The sequence below is a fragment of the Oncorhynchus mykiss genome, chromosome 6 (genome assembly GCF_013265735.2).
Source record: "Oncorhynchus mykiss isolate Arlee chromosome 6, USDA_OmykA_1.1, whole genome shotgun sequence".
NCBI lineage: Eukaryota > Metazoa > Chordata > Actinopteri > Salmoniformes > Salmonidae > Oncorhynchus > Oncorhynchus mykiss.
Genome location: NC_048570.1, coordinates 41,920,973 through 41,936,256, shown reverse-complemented (window position 1 = coordinate 41,936,256; position 15,284 = coordinate 41,920,973). Strand labels below are relative to the sequence as shown.

General features: G+C 43.1%; 1 protein-coding gene across 2 annotated transcripts in view; it reads left to right on the top strand.

Moving 5' to 3' along the window:
- The window catches only part of ipo11 (importin 11), a 234,206-nt gene that overhangs the window by 187,808 nt on the left and 31,114 nt on the right, over positions 1-15,284 (top strand). For both annotated transcript variants that reach the window (XM_036980135.1, XM_021606535.2), the window contains one exon: positions 456-540. In XM_036980135.1, coding sequence (XP_036836030.1) covers positions 456-540 — 85 coding nt within the window. The remainder of the gene's footprint in view (positions 1-455; positions 541-15,284) is intronic.

Here is a 15,284-nt window from a genome sequence, read left to right as displayed (position 1 = left end):
ATATTTGCAGATGCATCATGGTTTTGTAGCTCAATTTGCTATAGACATGTTTGAAACTGGTTTCATGAGAATCACCTGTATAAAATATGTATGTGAATGAATGTGTGAATGTTTGTGTATGCAGCGATATATGGTGTGTATGATATACGAGAGTGATGCCGCAGTGTTGTCAGCGCATCATAGGTTTTAGATGATGTCATGCCCTGAGGTTCTCTCCCCTCGAAGACTCTTCATCACAGTCACCAGGTCTATGATACATTCGCTACTGCGTTATCAATCACACGGCTGCATGATTCATGGGCCTATCGTTGGGCCATATGTGTAGGCGCATTGTACATGTGTCTGTCTGTGTGTGGCGCGCTTGCATGTATGTGTGCGTGCGTAGGGTGCATGTATATGTTGGTACATGTCTGTCTGTCCACGTGTAACTATGTGTGTGTGTTTCTCTCTGCTAGCTGTATGTTGATGAGCCATTTCGAGGAACCCAAGCTGACTGACGATGAGGAGCCTCCCACAGAACAGGACAAGAGGAAGAAACTGGTGAGTCTACACACACACACAGACACAGAGGACAGTGTGTCCTGTTAAATCACAACCACAGCATTTTCTCCCCACTGCAGAGCGTGTTGTAATTTGGTTTTGTTTCAAACCAACTTTCTGAGCCATGTTTCTCGCTTTACGTGTGTCCGTCCTGCTGTGTGTCTGTGGACAATCATGGTTCCTCTGCAGGCTCCACAGGTGGTTCACAGTGGGTAAAATAAGAACGCTATATATTAAAGTATGACTTTACTCTACCAACCGCCCGCTTACCCTCCTAAACAGGTTGGATAAGTTGGTGTGTTGGTGCACATCTACGCACAGGGGTGTGTGTGTGTGTGTGTGTGTGTGTGCGCGTGTGTGTGCGTGCGCGCATGGTTTTGTTAGCATGTTTGTTTGTGTCTGCACTGTGGCGGTGTCCCACAGCACTTATCACCTCAGCCCAGACCCCTGATGTTTCCCCTGAGGGTAAGACAGCAGAGCACAAAGCGACAGCACTATAACACACACACAGCTGGCACTGCTTGTTCCAGCGCAGCTCCCTTGAAGAATGGTCGCTGTGTTCAGTATGACTCTTTCTCTCTCCGTTTCTCTCTTTCCCCCCCTCTCGGACTTTCTCTTTCTCCCTCTCTCGCTCTCTCTCTCTCTCACACATTGTTGATCTGCTTGCTAGCCAGCAAGGGGAGAGCATATTTGTTTTTTAAGTGTGGAAGAGCGCTAAATGTTCTGCCTTAGATCCCCAGTCCAACACGGAGATATCTCACACCTGCACAGCCGCTGTGTGCACTCAAGCGCTGTTTCTAGCAGGTGGGTTTGCTTCAGTGGTTGTGTGATCTGGGACACAACACAGCCCCCTACCACCAGTGTGACAGTAATAGAATGGAACATGGCCCAGTCAGAGCACTCTTAGAGTCTAGAGTGTAGCAAAGCACACACACTCCTGCTCACATCTCTAGTGCTGCTCGTCGCAGGGCGGAAACCCTGTCCCTAGCCTCCATTAAAGAGACAGATTAACTGAGCCTATGCGCCGCCCTGCGTACCGTTCTCAGAAGGGCATTGAAATAAGCAGCAAAACCATGTTTTTTTTTAAAGTCCGCTTGTTTTTAACCTTCACTTTACCTTTCATGTTGCGCTTATCATATTTAGTCTCCTCGGGAGAAAACCGTCACAGGCATTTCAGCTATCCAGAAGCTTGTAAAGGTTGTTCTGTGGCGCTTACCATAGCATTAGACAAGGGTCTCAAGCCTCTTCAATGGGAGCTGTTTAAAAGCAGCAGACATACTTCAACAGGGGGACAATGACTAAACCTCTGAGGTAGAATGGACAAACTGCACTAAACTGTCTAGACTGACACCAGTCTAACACTAGACACTTGCTCCTCAATCGCTATTTCAATTAAATATTTTAAACATTGATGTTTCCAGACCTCATCAGACTGCACAATCAACACATTTGCATGCCAGTGAGTGTCTCACCTGCACAATTGAATAACGTTGTGTGTCTGTGTGTGTGCATGCAAGTGTACCCTGTTTGTGTCCTCTGTGTGTCACCTGGCAAAATTGTATGCAACATACTCTGTGAGGTAACATTTGGCCTGTGTGTGTGTAACAGTGTACCTGTTTCTAAGTGGCATGTTTATGTGCTGCTAGAGTGTCCCATCAACAGTGACCTTTGGCTAAGTGACGTCTGGGGCTCCCTGTGACCACTCCATAAGCCACGGCGCCTGGTTGTACTGCAAGTGTAGCTTCACTTATTAAACACTCGAAGTGTGTGTGCGTGCGCTTGCGCCTGTGTGACGGCATATCCATATTTGTATCCCCTTTGTTCAGGTGCTGCACAAAATAGTGCAGAAAATGTATCATCTGTAACTCTCATGCTCCCAAAACTTGATATAGTGGTAATTTATGGAAATGGGTATGGTCTCGATCTCCATTCGGGGACGTGCAGATGTCTTGTATAATGTAGGCTTTAACAAGAGCATGTGGAGATGTGGTTTAGTTTGTCTGCAAGCGGGTAGGTGTTGTAGTGTCTGGAGGTGCTGCTGTTACGTTTCCTTTTCTCCTCCTCCTCCTACTCCTTCTCCTCCTCTCCTTCTACTCCTTCTCCTCCTCTCCTCCTCTTTTTCTTCTAGCTGTAGCCTTTCTCTGAACCGGCCTGAAGCTAAATTAATAAACACCATTTTGCACCATCCATCCAACCACTGAACAAACCCATAGGTGTGGAAAGTTTTTTTTTTTTGAAGCTGCTAACAACTCTGAACTCTATTATTGCCGTAGAAGTGCCAACTCGTTAAATCAGTGGGCCTAGGATGGAAATGATCCTATCCTGAGACGCAACACTGCCTGGCTTTGTTAATCATGAATGGATGTCAGTAGGAGACTTTTGTGTAAGTCAGGTTACATGCACAAATTTCATGCCGGGGTTCGGCACTTGAAGCGTAAGATATCAACTTCTCTTCCGATGTAGTGTGTATTTGTGAAGTCTGGGTTGGTTTAGATGGAGCAGACGTAACAGCAGCAGTTGTAACAGTGTTTGTGTGTGTAGGGCTGGCACAAATATGTTTAACGGTGACATAACCATTTTTCGGGGGGGGGGGGGGGGGGGGGGGGGGGGGGGGGGGGACGAAGAACAGCTGGCTGAAGATGGCCAGGCGAGTCATGCAGTAATATGGACTCTTAAAGGGATAGTTCACACATTATATTGGTCCCATGACTTGATTGGGGTTTGTGCCACAAACGCTAAAAGATTAGCGTGTGGACTTTAAGGAAACCAATATGTCATTGTGTAATTTGGGTGAGCTATCCCTTTAACAACATGATGAAACTTTGTTGCGCCTTGATGAAACTAGCGAATGAGTCTTTGGTTGCCAAGGCAACGCCCCGCACAATGCAGCAGCAGCAGCAAACATAGAAATAGAATGTATTAATTACATTTCTATGGCAGCACATGCAGTCAGGAGCGAAGGAGAGGAGAAATGTTTGGGGGAAAAAATGTGGCTGGCCAATTACTGTCATCCAAAATTCCATGACCCTCACAACTGTGTGTGTTGCCCGAGGTTCAACTCTCACCGGTGTGTGGCGAAATATCCTCAACTCTCCTTTTCAGTCTCTTCTCATATCAATTATATATACTTCACCTCTCACTGTACAGACAACAGCCAGGAAGACGGAGTGAGCTCTATCATACCTCCCTCCCCATCACTCCATTCTGCTCTCAATCTACCTCTCGATTAATTTCTCTCCCTCTCCATTCCTCTATACGTCCTTGCCCCTACCTTCCGTTTGTCCTCCTTTCCCTTCCTCCTTACATCTTTTCAGCCACTCCCTCCTTCCCTCCATCCGCCCCCCCCCCCCCCCCCCCCCCCACTACTGAAGTAACTACTTCTACTGTTAATAAACAACTAAAATATACTATCCCACTACTATTTATAATACAGTCACTACCTCTGCTACTACACTAGTCTGACATTGTAAACACTAGCCTATATCAATTTTAACTTCTACACTTCTCCCACTGACATAAAAATACATTTGGACAGCTTTTTCTTGCGAAATCTACCTTTCTAGTTATTTTGTTTTATTCATGCCTGGAGGTCCCTCTGCTTGCAGATGATGGTTGTATCTTTTCGGATGAAAAGATTTCCCCCTGCTCTGCTGTCTGAATAAAAGATGAATAGAATAACAGAGGGATAAATCTGAAGTTGCGCTGTGTTGTTCCCTCAGACTTCTGCTGTTTCTCTTCCCTCTTTCACTGACAGACAAACCCGGGTGGAGCGCTTCCCTGGTGTGTCTTGCCATCAGTCTACTATGTGTGTGGGTGTGTGTACTAGCAGGGTGTGGTCGTTCAGTGTGTGTGTTGTGTGCACGTGTGTGGTTGTACTAGTGGGGTGTGTGTGTGTCCAGACTTCTGGATCTCTTGTTTATCCATGGTAATTTGTGTTTCTACTCCCTCTACCCTGTGTGTGTGTGTGTGCGTGGTCAAAGCAATTTGGATAATACTTGCTCATTGTAGTGTAAGAAAACCAGGACTCAGAGCTAGGCCATTATCCAACTGAAATCCCCACTGTCTTACAAACACACACAGTCCTAGATACACACACTCTGTCTTTCACAAACGCCATACCCTCAGATACACAAACTCCAGACAGAGACACTGTACAGCACTTTGAGCAAGATGTAGAGCACGTCGATGGTGGGTGGTGGACAGAGATGGAAACAGAGCATATAAAGAAGGGATTGAGGAAGACATAGGAACATCAATAGGGGTGGGGGCAGCACTTTGAGACGAGAGCATCAGGGATAGGTGGAGGAGGCGAGAGAAGAGGGAAACAAAAAGAAGAGGATGAAGAATTGACTAGGAGCAGAGGCAGTGGCGTGATGGGCACAGTGTGGAAGATGGAGTAGGAGGAGGGATGCTGAGTGACAGATGATGGAGTGTGCCGGAGTCAGAATGTGGAGTGACAATGTAGGATAGATGGTTTGGTTCAGAGGCTATTCTGTATTTTTTTATTTGATATTTACTGTTCAGGCGTGGCAGCCCCGTGCAGGACACAATTGTCTGCCTCTTTTGGGAGTTTAGGCCAGGGTAACTGCTATAGATGTAGGATTCAAATAGAACTGGGTTTGATTTGTGCACGTGATTGTACGTGAATCTGTCTTTGGAGTGATTTTGGCTGGCCCATCTGCGTTTTGACCAGTGTGTCTGTGTATGTGTGTAGCCTCCAAAGGAGATTTGGAGCTTGGTTGTCACAGTCCTTCCCGCTCCCCAGTGGCAAGCTCCCTAACTGGGTCACATTCCAACCTCCTCCTGGCTTCTCCAGACTTTTCATTTTTGTACAGTTATGTGTCTGTCAGGAAATGTCCCCCGGAGCATGTTGGAGGTAAAGACAGTCCTCTAAATCAGCTTCAAGTTTATATTATTAAAGATGTTATCAAGTATGAAGTGGAGGGGAAAGAGGGACACACACTAAATATCAACTTGAAACACTCTGAAACATAAACTATCAGTCTGTCGCCACAGCTAAAAGCATTTAGATGACATATAACCCGTGTTATAAAAAAATACAACAGTAGAATAGTGATCGATAGTTGCATATCGGGATATTATTTTTGACCATGTGTCGTTTTGACTTTCGCAATATTATTTTTGCATTAGTTGGCTGTATATGCACCAACTCCAGTCATTTTCTTTTTCAGTGTGTTCAGTTGGTTTGTTTTGGTTCTGAGTGGTTGTGATGGCTCTCATTGATCATTCCATCCTCATACTTTTCTCTGTGGGATCACAAGATTTACTGTCCTGAAACAGATGAAAGAGATGCACCGCTGCTTTTGTTTTGGCCTAAACATCACTGTGTACGCTTCAAAATGAAGAGGAATAATTCTGAAATGACTGTTTTTGTCTTGTAATTTCCTCAAGAGTTTCTCAAGGGTTCAGCTTTTCCTAGCTACCATGTGTTACTTCTAAATAGCAGAAGAAATATGGCACTACTTTTACTGGAAATGTCTTGTCTTGTGGTATGTCAAATATATCCCTAATCTCTTTTAACCCAGAACTAATGTCTTGCATAATTGGCCAGATGCTCAATTAAGTTCTGTGTCCATACATATTAAGAGAAGATATGAATAAATGCTAGGAGTGGAACCGGAAAGAGGAGCTCCACCCTCTCTCGAAATTGTGATTTGTCCAAATAACAAGTGACTAAAAAATCCTAAGCCCCTGAACTAATGCTGCTTGTTATCACACGCATCCCATTGCAGGATGACCTCTACGGTACCATAATGTTTACATCGTTTTATCTCTCGTAAACAGACTGACCGCCCTTTCAGACTCTCCTTCAAAACCATACAAATACCGCATTCACCCAATCCTGATTTGTCCAAGTTTACCAGTGATGGAAAAACCCAAACACCAAAACTATTGATGCTTGTCATCAATTGGTGTTTATATTATAAATACAGATCTATGGTACGATTTACGTTAACTTAGTCTGTCCACAAGAGATGAACTTGCCCCTGATCATTGACCTGCCCAAATAATCCTGTTTATGAACCATAATGTGAATGACAAAGTTGGTTTTCCTCTCGGATTTTGTCTTGCAGAGCCCCCATGAACTCTTATACTCTGAGCGTCATCCACTAGTAGCCTGGTCTGTTGGTCACAGACACCTTAAAAAAAGGTAGGGGCGTGTATCAGAAAACCAGTCAGTATCTGGTGTGACCATCATTTGCCTCATGCAGCACGTGACATCCCCTTCGCATAGAGTTGATCAGGCTGTTGAATGTGGCCTGTGGAATGTTGTCCCACTCCTCTTCAATGGCTTTGCAAAGTTGCTAGATATTGGCGGGAACTGGAACACGCTGTCATACATCGATCAAGAGCATCCCAAACTGCTCAGTGGTTAACATGTCTGGTGAATATGCAGGCCATGGAGGAACTGGAACATTTTCAGCTTCCAGGAATTGTGTACAGATCCTTGTGACATGGGATTGTGCATTATCATGCTGAAACATGAGGTGAGGGCGGTGGAGGAATGGCCCGGCAATGGGCCTTAGGATCTCGTCACAATATCTCTGTGCATTCAAATTGCCATTGATAAAATGCAATTGTGTTCGTTGTCCGTAGCTTATGCCTGCGCATACCATAACCCCACCACCATGGGGCACCATGTTCATAACGTTGACATCCGCAAACAGCTCGCCCACACACCAAACACGCTCTCTGCCATCTGCCCAGTGCAGTTGAAACCGGGATTCATCCGTGAAGAGCACACCTTTCCAGCGTGCCAGTGGCCATCAAAGGTAAGCATTTGTCCACTGAAGTCGGTTACAACGCCAAACTGCAGTCAGGTCAAGATCCTGGTGAGGACGACGAGCACACAGACGGTTTCTGACAGTTGGTGCAAAAATTATTCGATTGTGCAAACCCACAGTTTCATCAGCTGTCCGGGTGGCTGGTCTCAGACAATCTCGCAGGTGAAGAAGCCGGATGTGGAGGTCCTTGGCTGGCATGGTTACACGTGGTCTGTGGTTGTGAGGCCGGTTGGGCGTACTGCCAAATTCTGTAAAACAACGTTGGAGGCGGCTTTCATACTCTCACACTCTCTACATACGCTGCTGCTACTCTTTATTATCTATCCTCATTAGGGTTGCAAATGGTCGGCAACAATCTGGTAAATTTTCCATGGGAAGTTAAGCTCGGGAATTTGGGGAATTTTGCTTAAATTCATCAACAACAAAAAATGCTTATAACAGTGAACCTTTCTTGTGGGATATGCACACAAGGCAATTCTAGGTCTTGTGGCATATTTTGGTTAAACTATCCCTAATTCAATGGAATTGCAACCCTCTGAATGCGCAGGGCATTCTTCCGTCACATGTACAGCTGGTTCTCAAGATCTTGCACACTAATGAGATGCTATTGAGCCCACACTACCACACTGTCTGAGCCAAGGACTACATGCTTTCTGGTAAGTTTTGATTACAATACTGGGTGGGGAGAATATTTTTTATGGCATACATGATTTCTTGTTAACTAGTAAATAGTAGCGTACAGAAAAGTTTGTTTAAATCATTTCTAACTTGTTAACAATTTCTGCTAGTTAGTTTTTGCTGCCATGTGGGTTTTAGCTTGCTTGGGCCTGCTAACTGAGGAGTGTTAATTCACCTGTTTCCATACATGCTTTATTTAAAAAAAAATGTATCTTACAAAAGAGTTGTTTAATCTAATTGCATAACTATTTATCTGTACATGGAATTGTATTTGTTGTTTTTTTTACTCATTTTTTCCTATTCTTTACAGGAAAATGACACGGGCACTATCTGATGTGTGGAGACATTTCACTGCAGCTAATGTAGAAGGAAAAGCTGTGTACATTTGCAAATACTGTGCCAAATCATATGTGAAGAATGCAACAAAGATGCAGAATAATCTGGCCAAGTGCATAAAGTTCCCTCAGCGCTCACAACAAACAACCTCTGACAAAAGCCCCTCTACTTCTATTTGAGGTGAAAATGATGAATCAGACACTTTATCGATAGCAACAGCTCATGGTCTTCCTGGAATCAGAAGTTTTTTTGACTCAATGAAGGAACGTAGTCAGAGAAATGCTGATGAATGTCTTGCTCGAGCTGTGTATGCAACTGGTTGACCTCTGATGCTCACAGGCAATGTGTATTGGAAGAGATTTCTGAATGTTCTTCGCCCAGCATACACCTCTCCAACCAGACATGCTTTATCTACTCATTTGCTGGATGCAGAGTTCAAGTGTAGGTCAAGCAAATCATAGAGAAAGCAGACTGTATTGCAATCATCTCTGATGGATGGTCGAATCTTCGTGGGCAAGGAATAATTAACTACATCATCTCCCCTCAATCTGTATTCTACAAGAGCACAGACACAAGGGACAACAGACACACCGGTCTCTACATTGCAGATGAGCTGAAGGCAGTCATCAATGACCTTGGACCACAGAAGGTATTTGCGCTGGTAACAGACAATGCTGCGAACATGAAGGCGGCTTGGTCTAAAGTGGAGGAGTCCTACCCTCACATCACACCCATTGGCTGTGCTGCTCATGCATTGAATCTGCTACTCAAGGACATCATGGCACTGAAAACAATGGATACACTCTACAAGAGAGCCAAGGAAATGGTTAGATATGTGAAGGGTCATCAAGTTATAGCAGCAATCTACCTCAGAAAGTAAAGTGATACGAATAAGAGCACCACATTGAAGCTGCCCAGCAAGACTAGTTGGGTTGGTGTTGGCATCATGTTTGACAGTCTCCTGGAAATGGCCATATCACAGTCTGCCGATATGGACGGCCCCATCAAGAGGATCCTCCTGGTTGATGTATTTTGGGAGAGATTTGCAAGCAGCCGGAAACTCCTGAAACCTATATCACTAGCCATTGCACAGATTGGGGGAGACAATGCCATCCTGTCTGATGTTCAGACTCTGCTTGCGGATGTAAGATAATAAATCCGTAATGCCCTGCCCACTTCACTGTTGCTCCAAGCACAGGAAACTGCAGTTCTGAAATACATCAAAAAGCATAAAGACTTCTGCCTGAAGCCCATACACACCGCATCGTACATGTTGGACCCCAACTATGCTGGCAAGGTCATCTTGTCTGGTGCAGAGATCAGCAATGCCTATGGTGTCATCTCTATCTTGTCTTGTCACCTTGGCCTGGATGAGGGCAAGGTTCTTGGCAGCTTGGTGAAATACAATTCCAAGCAAGAGCTTTGGGATGAAGATGTAATATGGCATTCGTGCCAACATATCTCATCAGCCACCTGGTGGTTGGGACTTTGTGGATCTGAGGCTCTTTCCGCTGTTGCCTCCATCATCCTCCAAATCCCACCAACATCAGCCGTCTCAGATCACAACTGGCTGACAATACAGGGTTGAAAAATTGGTTGCCATCCGGTGGACATTGAGGAGGTCCAGGGAGAGGACATGGAAGCCTGAGGGGAAGACAACCAAAGCTTTCGTTTCTAGACTATCATTTTACAGATGTCTGTTAAAAATGTTTTTCGGAGATGCGATGGATCATTGGGGATCATTCAGTATTCCCTTTTGCTGTTCTGTGGAATCACCCCATGTGAAGAGTCAGCTCATTTAATTAAAGTACAATTCGTAACTAGATTTTTTTATTTTTTTATTTCTATTGGAAGTATTTAATAATTTGCAATTATGTCTACTTATGATAAGGTTTATGTTTCTGTCTCCGTATAATATGGTAAATATATCAAATGGAAAAAACATCTACCTTTAAATGGTATTACTGTTCATTTTCTATATATTCCCTTTAATTGCCACGGAAAGTTTCCACCTCTGAATTTTCCCCAGAATGTGCAACCCTAACCCTGATTGCCTAGTCACTTTTACCTTACCTACATGTACATATTACCTCAACTTCCTCGTACCCCTGCACATTGACTCGGTGCTGGTACTCCTTGTATATAGTCTCGTTGTTATTTTTTTTTAAAATTTTTATTTATTTTTTTTGTTATTATATAGTCTCGTTTTTATTTTATTTTTAATTCTGCGTTGTATGGAAAGGGCTTGTCGGTAAGCATTTCACAGTAAATTCTACAACTGTGGTATTCGGGGCGTGTGACAAATACAATTTGATTTGATTTCGACTTGCCTCAAGGAAAAACAGGGAAGAAAACGGAATAAAACCTTGCCGAACACCAAAACAAACAAAAAAAGTGTCACATGTCATAATATATGTGCAAACTCTTTTGACTTGGAAGCATACTAGTACAGATGGCAATGGCTTTTAAACTTTACCCTGTACCAGGCTATTTTTGTCAAAAACCTAGTTGCTTCTAACAGGAAGCTGGAATGTCTACTTATGATAATTATCTTGGCCAGCAAGACAATAACCCCAAGCACACATTAAAATCCACAAAGAAAAAGCTAATTGGCCACAAAATCAACATTTTGCAAGGGCCATCTCAGTATCCGGACTTGAAACCCATTAAAAACCTGTGGTTTGAATTGATGAGGGCAGTCCATAAGTGCAGACAAGGAATATCAAAGATCTGGGAGGATTCTGTATGGAGAAATGATCTAAGATCCCTCTTTTCTCTGAGCAATTGTATTCGTATAAAATAACAATTTCACAAAAATCTTTTGCATACAATATAGCTCAGTTTCAATTATATTATAGTAATTTTTGCTCATCTTTATCAAAGGTGTCAATCATTTTGGACCTTACTGTAGTGTAAGAATTGGGTCTTTGTGTGCTCAGTGGAAATTTGCACATTCACATTTTAAATGGACACCATTTAGCATGAAGAGGACATTTTAATAATAAATCATCATAATTATCTATTAATACCCTATAATACCCTCTTCTCTCATAATTTAGATAAATTATCCATATGGCTTTGGGTCTGAGAATGGAGTGTTTGTGTCCACTTTTAACTTTAAACGTTCAGTAGGCCCTACACACAATTCAGATATAGCCTAGTATTTAATTGGCTGTAGGGGATCCCATAGGAAAAATAGTTTTCAGACTTTTCAAGCATTTGATACTTTATGAGCAAGGAACTCAAATCACTGCACAAATCATGCATTGACATCAATCGCAGACTTGCAGGAAAGTTCACATTGCTCACGCTTATGAGGTTAAAATTGGACCCAGAGAGAATAGAAAAACATGAAGGATTTTATTCATTCTATGCTCACCTCTTGATCTTAAACTCTCCATCTCCCTGACTTAATTTACCACATTAAACCATAGTTCCAGACCCTTTGAAATACAGCCCAAGGGCCATATGTATGAAGCATCTCAAAGTAAGATCTAGGAATCGGTCCCCATTTTCAACATAATTGTATTAATTTTGATCTAAAAGACAAAACTGATCCTAGATCAGCACTTCTACTCTGAGACGCTTGATACATATAGCATTGTTTCATGGTGTAACTTATCTTTGGCTCTCGGCAGTACTGTGATACCTCAGCTTCCATTAGAGGTGCCCATTTATGCGTCAGCATGCTTCAGTTCGGCTGGGCAAACCAAACAAGTGTGCTCTAAGACCTTCCTTGAAAAATGTATCAAAAGCGGCAAAAGTGCTGTATGTCTATTTTGAGACACCATAGCCAGTATACTGTACACTTACTCAAAATAGTCTGAATTAATCTAAGAAAACTCAAGAAATCTGTCAAAATGTTGGCATTTTTGCAGAGGAGATCTTAGTCGTGCAATTTTAGATCCAGCTAATATGTTTGGTGCAGTATTTCACAATGAAAAAATGTGCATGAAAACAAGACGGCTCTCGTTGAATGACAACAGAATTTATTGAAGTATCACTATTGTTGACCAATCACCGACAAAGGGGTGTGGACTTGGGCTAACAAACTCAGCTTTCCTCTGGCTTTGGGTCAGCCAAAAAAACTCTCACCAAAAGAAAAGTAACAAAATGTTGTCATAATATATGCACACAAATGTCCAAACCGTTTCAGCTGAGAAGCATGGGGCCTTTAGTGTGCGTGATGGTGAGAAGAGGCTCCTCCACCCCCACTCATGCTATTAGAGAAAGCACACATACATATACAAACACACATACAGGGGCTGCTGAAGCCATCAGGAGAATGTCTAATTTGGGGCTCTTTGAAGTGGGAAGATGGTGAGCCTGGGTGTCAACACCCTTTCATCTATCTCAGTATGGAAAGAAGGGGAGAGCATGGTCTCCATGTGAAGGAGGACAGAGGATGATGATGAAAAAGCGAGCCTGGATCTGACTATGACAACCTCCAGAACGACAGGCCTGTCTCCAACTGCAGTACCACACCATCTGGCTCTTCACAACCTACTCGACCCATTCCAGTCGGGTTTCAGAGGTAGACACAGCACAGATTGCCTTGGGTAAGGTTCAGCAATGACCACCTTATGAATGCGGACTCCGGGACTGCCAGCGCCCTCTAATTGCTGGGCCTTAATGCAGCATTTGACATGGTCAGACATGCCAATCCGCTGGACCGCATGGAGAAGTTCTTGGGCCTGTTAGGACCTGAACCAGTCCAGGACAATGTCTCTCTCTCACTGATCACTCCCAGTTGGTAGCCATCGGTCCTAATAGGTGACGATCTGCCAGGAGGTCCCTCAAGGCTCGGTCCTAGAAAACAGTAGCGGCTCTATCTGCCACTGAGAAACATCTTGAGGAAACACGGACTGGGCTTTCACTTTTATGCCGACGAGACTCAGCTGTATGTCTCAAAAACACTGATACTGCCAATGCCACTGCACTCTGGGTCAGTTGCCTGCAGGACATCAAAGTGTGGATGCAGCAGAGTTTCCTGCAATTAAACTGCAAAAAGACTGAGGTCTTCCTTATTGGCTCTCATACCATAATTAACATCAGCAGCTACAGCCTCAATATTTGTGGTGTCAAGGTCCTATCCTCCATTGAGGTTCGCAACCTGGGTGTAATAATTGACAGTTGGCTCTTGTTTGAGGCCCACATCAAAAGTGTGACCATCCACAGAACATTGCCTGGTTATGACCTATGCTGTTACAACCCGCTGTTCAGCAAGTCATCCACGCCTTTATCTCATTCCATCTGGACTATTGTAATGCCCTGTTAGTTGGCACATCTGCCAAGCGCTTAACCTCTCTGGGAAATGTGGGACGGTAGCGTCCCACTTCGCCAACAGCCAGTGAAAGTGCAGGGCGCCGAATTCAAACAACAAAAATCTCATAATTAAAATTCCTCAAGCATACAAGTATTTTACACCATTTTAAAGATACAATTCTCGTTAATCCAGCCACAATGTCTGATTTCAAAAAGGCTTTACAGCGAAAGCACCACAAACAATTATGTTAGGTCACCACCAAGTCACAGAAAAACAGAGAGGAGTCACAAAAGGCAGAAATATTGATAAAATGAATCACTAACCTTTGATGATCTTCATCAGATGACACTCATAGGACTTCATGTTACACAATACATGTATGTTTTGTTCGATAAAGTGCATATTTATATCCAAAAATCTAATTTTACATTTACATTTTACAATTTTACATGTTCAGTAGTTCCAAAACATGCGGTAATTTTGCAGAGAGCCACATCAATTTACAGAAATACTCATAATAAACATTGATAAGAGATACAACTATTATACATGGAACTTTAGATAAACTTCTCCTTAATGCAACCGCTTTGTCAGATTATTTTTTTTAAATACGGAAAAAGCATACCATGCAATAATCTGAGTACAGCGCTCAGAGCCCAAACAAGCCATAAAGATATCTGCCATGTTGTGGAGTCAACATTAGTCAGAAATAGCATTATAAATATTAACTTACCTTTGATGATCTTCATCGGAATACACTCCCAGGAATCTGTTCCACAATAAATGTTTGATTTGTTCGAAATATAGTTCATAATTTATGTCCAAACACCTCCTTTTGTTAGCGCGTTTGGTAAACAAATCCAAACTCACAACGCGCGTGCAAGTCCAGCGGAAAGGTCGGACAAACAGTTCCGTTACAGTCCGTAGAAACATGTCAAACGAAGTATAGAATCAATCTTTAGGATGTTTTATTATAAATCTTCAATAATGTTCCAACCGGAGAATTCATTTGTCTGTAGAAAAGCAATGGAACGCGAGGTAACTCTCACATGAACACGCGTCATGAGCCCATGGCACTCTGCCAGACACCTGGCTCAATCCCCTCTCATTCAGCCCCCCTTCACAGTAGAAGCCTGAAACAAGGTTCTAAAGACTGTTGACATCTAGTGGAAGCCTTAGGAAGTGCAAAATGACCCAACAGACACTGTATATTGGAATGGCAACTACAAACCTCAGATTTCCCACTTCCTGGTTGGATTTTTCTCAGGTTTTTGCCTGCCATATGAGTTCTGTTATACTCAGACATCATTCAAACTGTTTTAGAAACTTTAGAGTGTTTTCTATCCAAATATACTAATTATATGCATATTCTAGATTTTATGGCGGAGTAGCAGGCAGCTTACTCTGGGCACCTTATTCATCCAAGCTACTCAATACTGCCCCCCAGTCACCAAAAAGTTAACCTGTAGTGACGCCCAGCCCGTGAACGGGACCGTTATCATCATCTGACACTAATTAGCATAACGCAACGGACATAAATCTTCCTAGAAAATATTCCTATTCATGAAAATCACAAGTGAAATATATTGGAACACTTTTGTTAATCACCCTGTCATCTCAGATTTTCAAAATATGCTACAGCCAACGCTAGTCAAGCA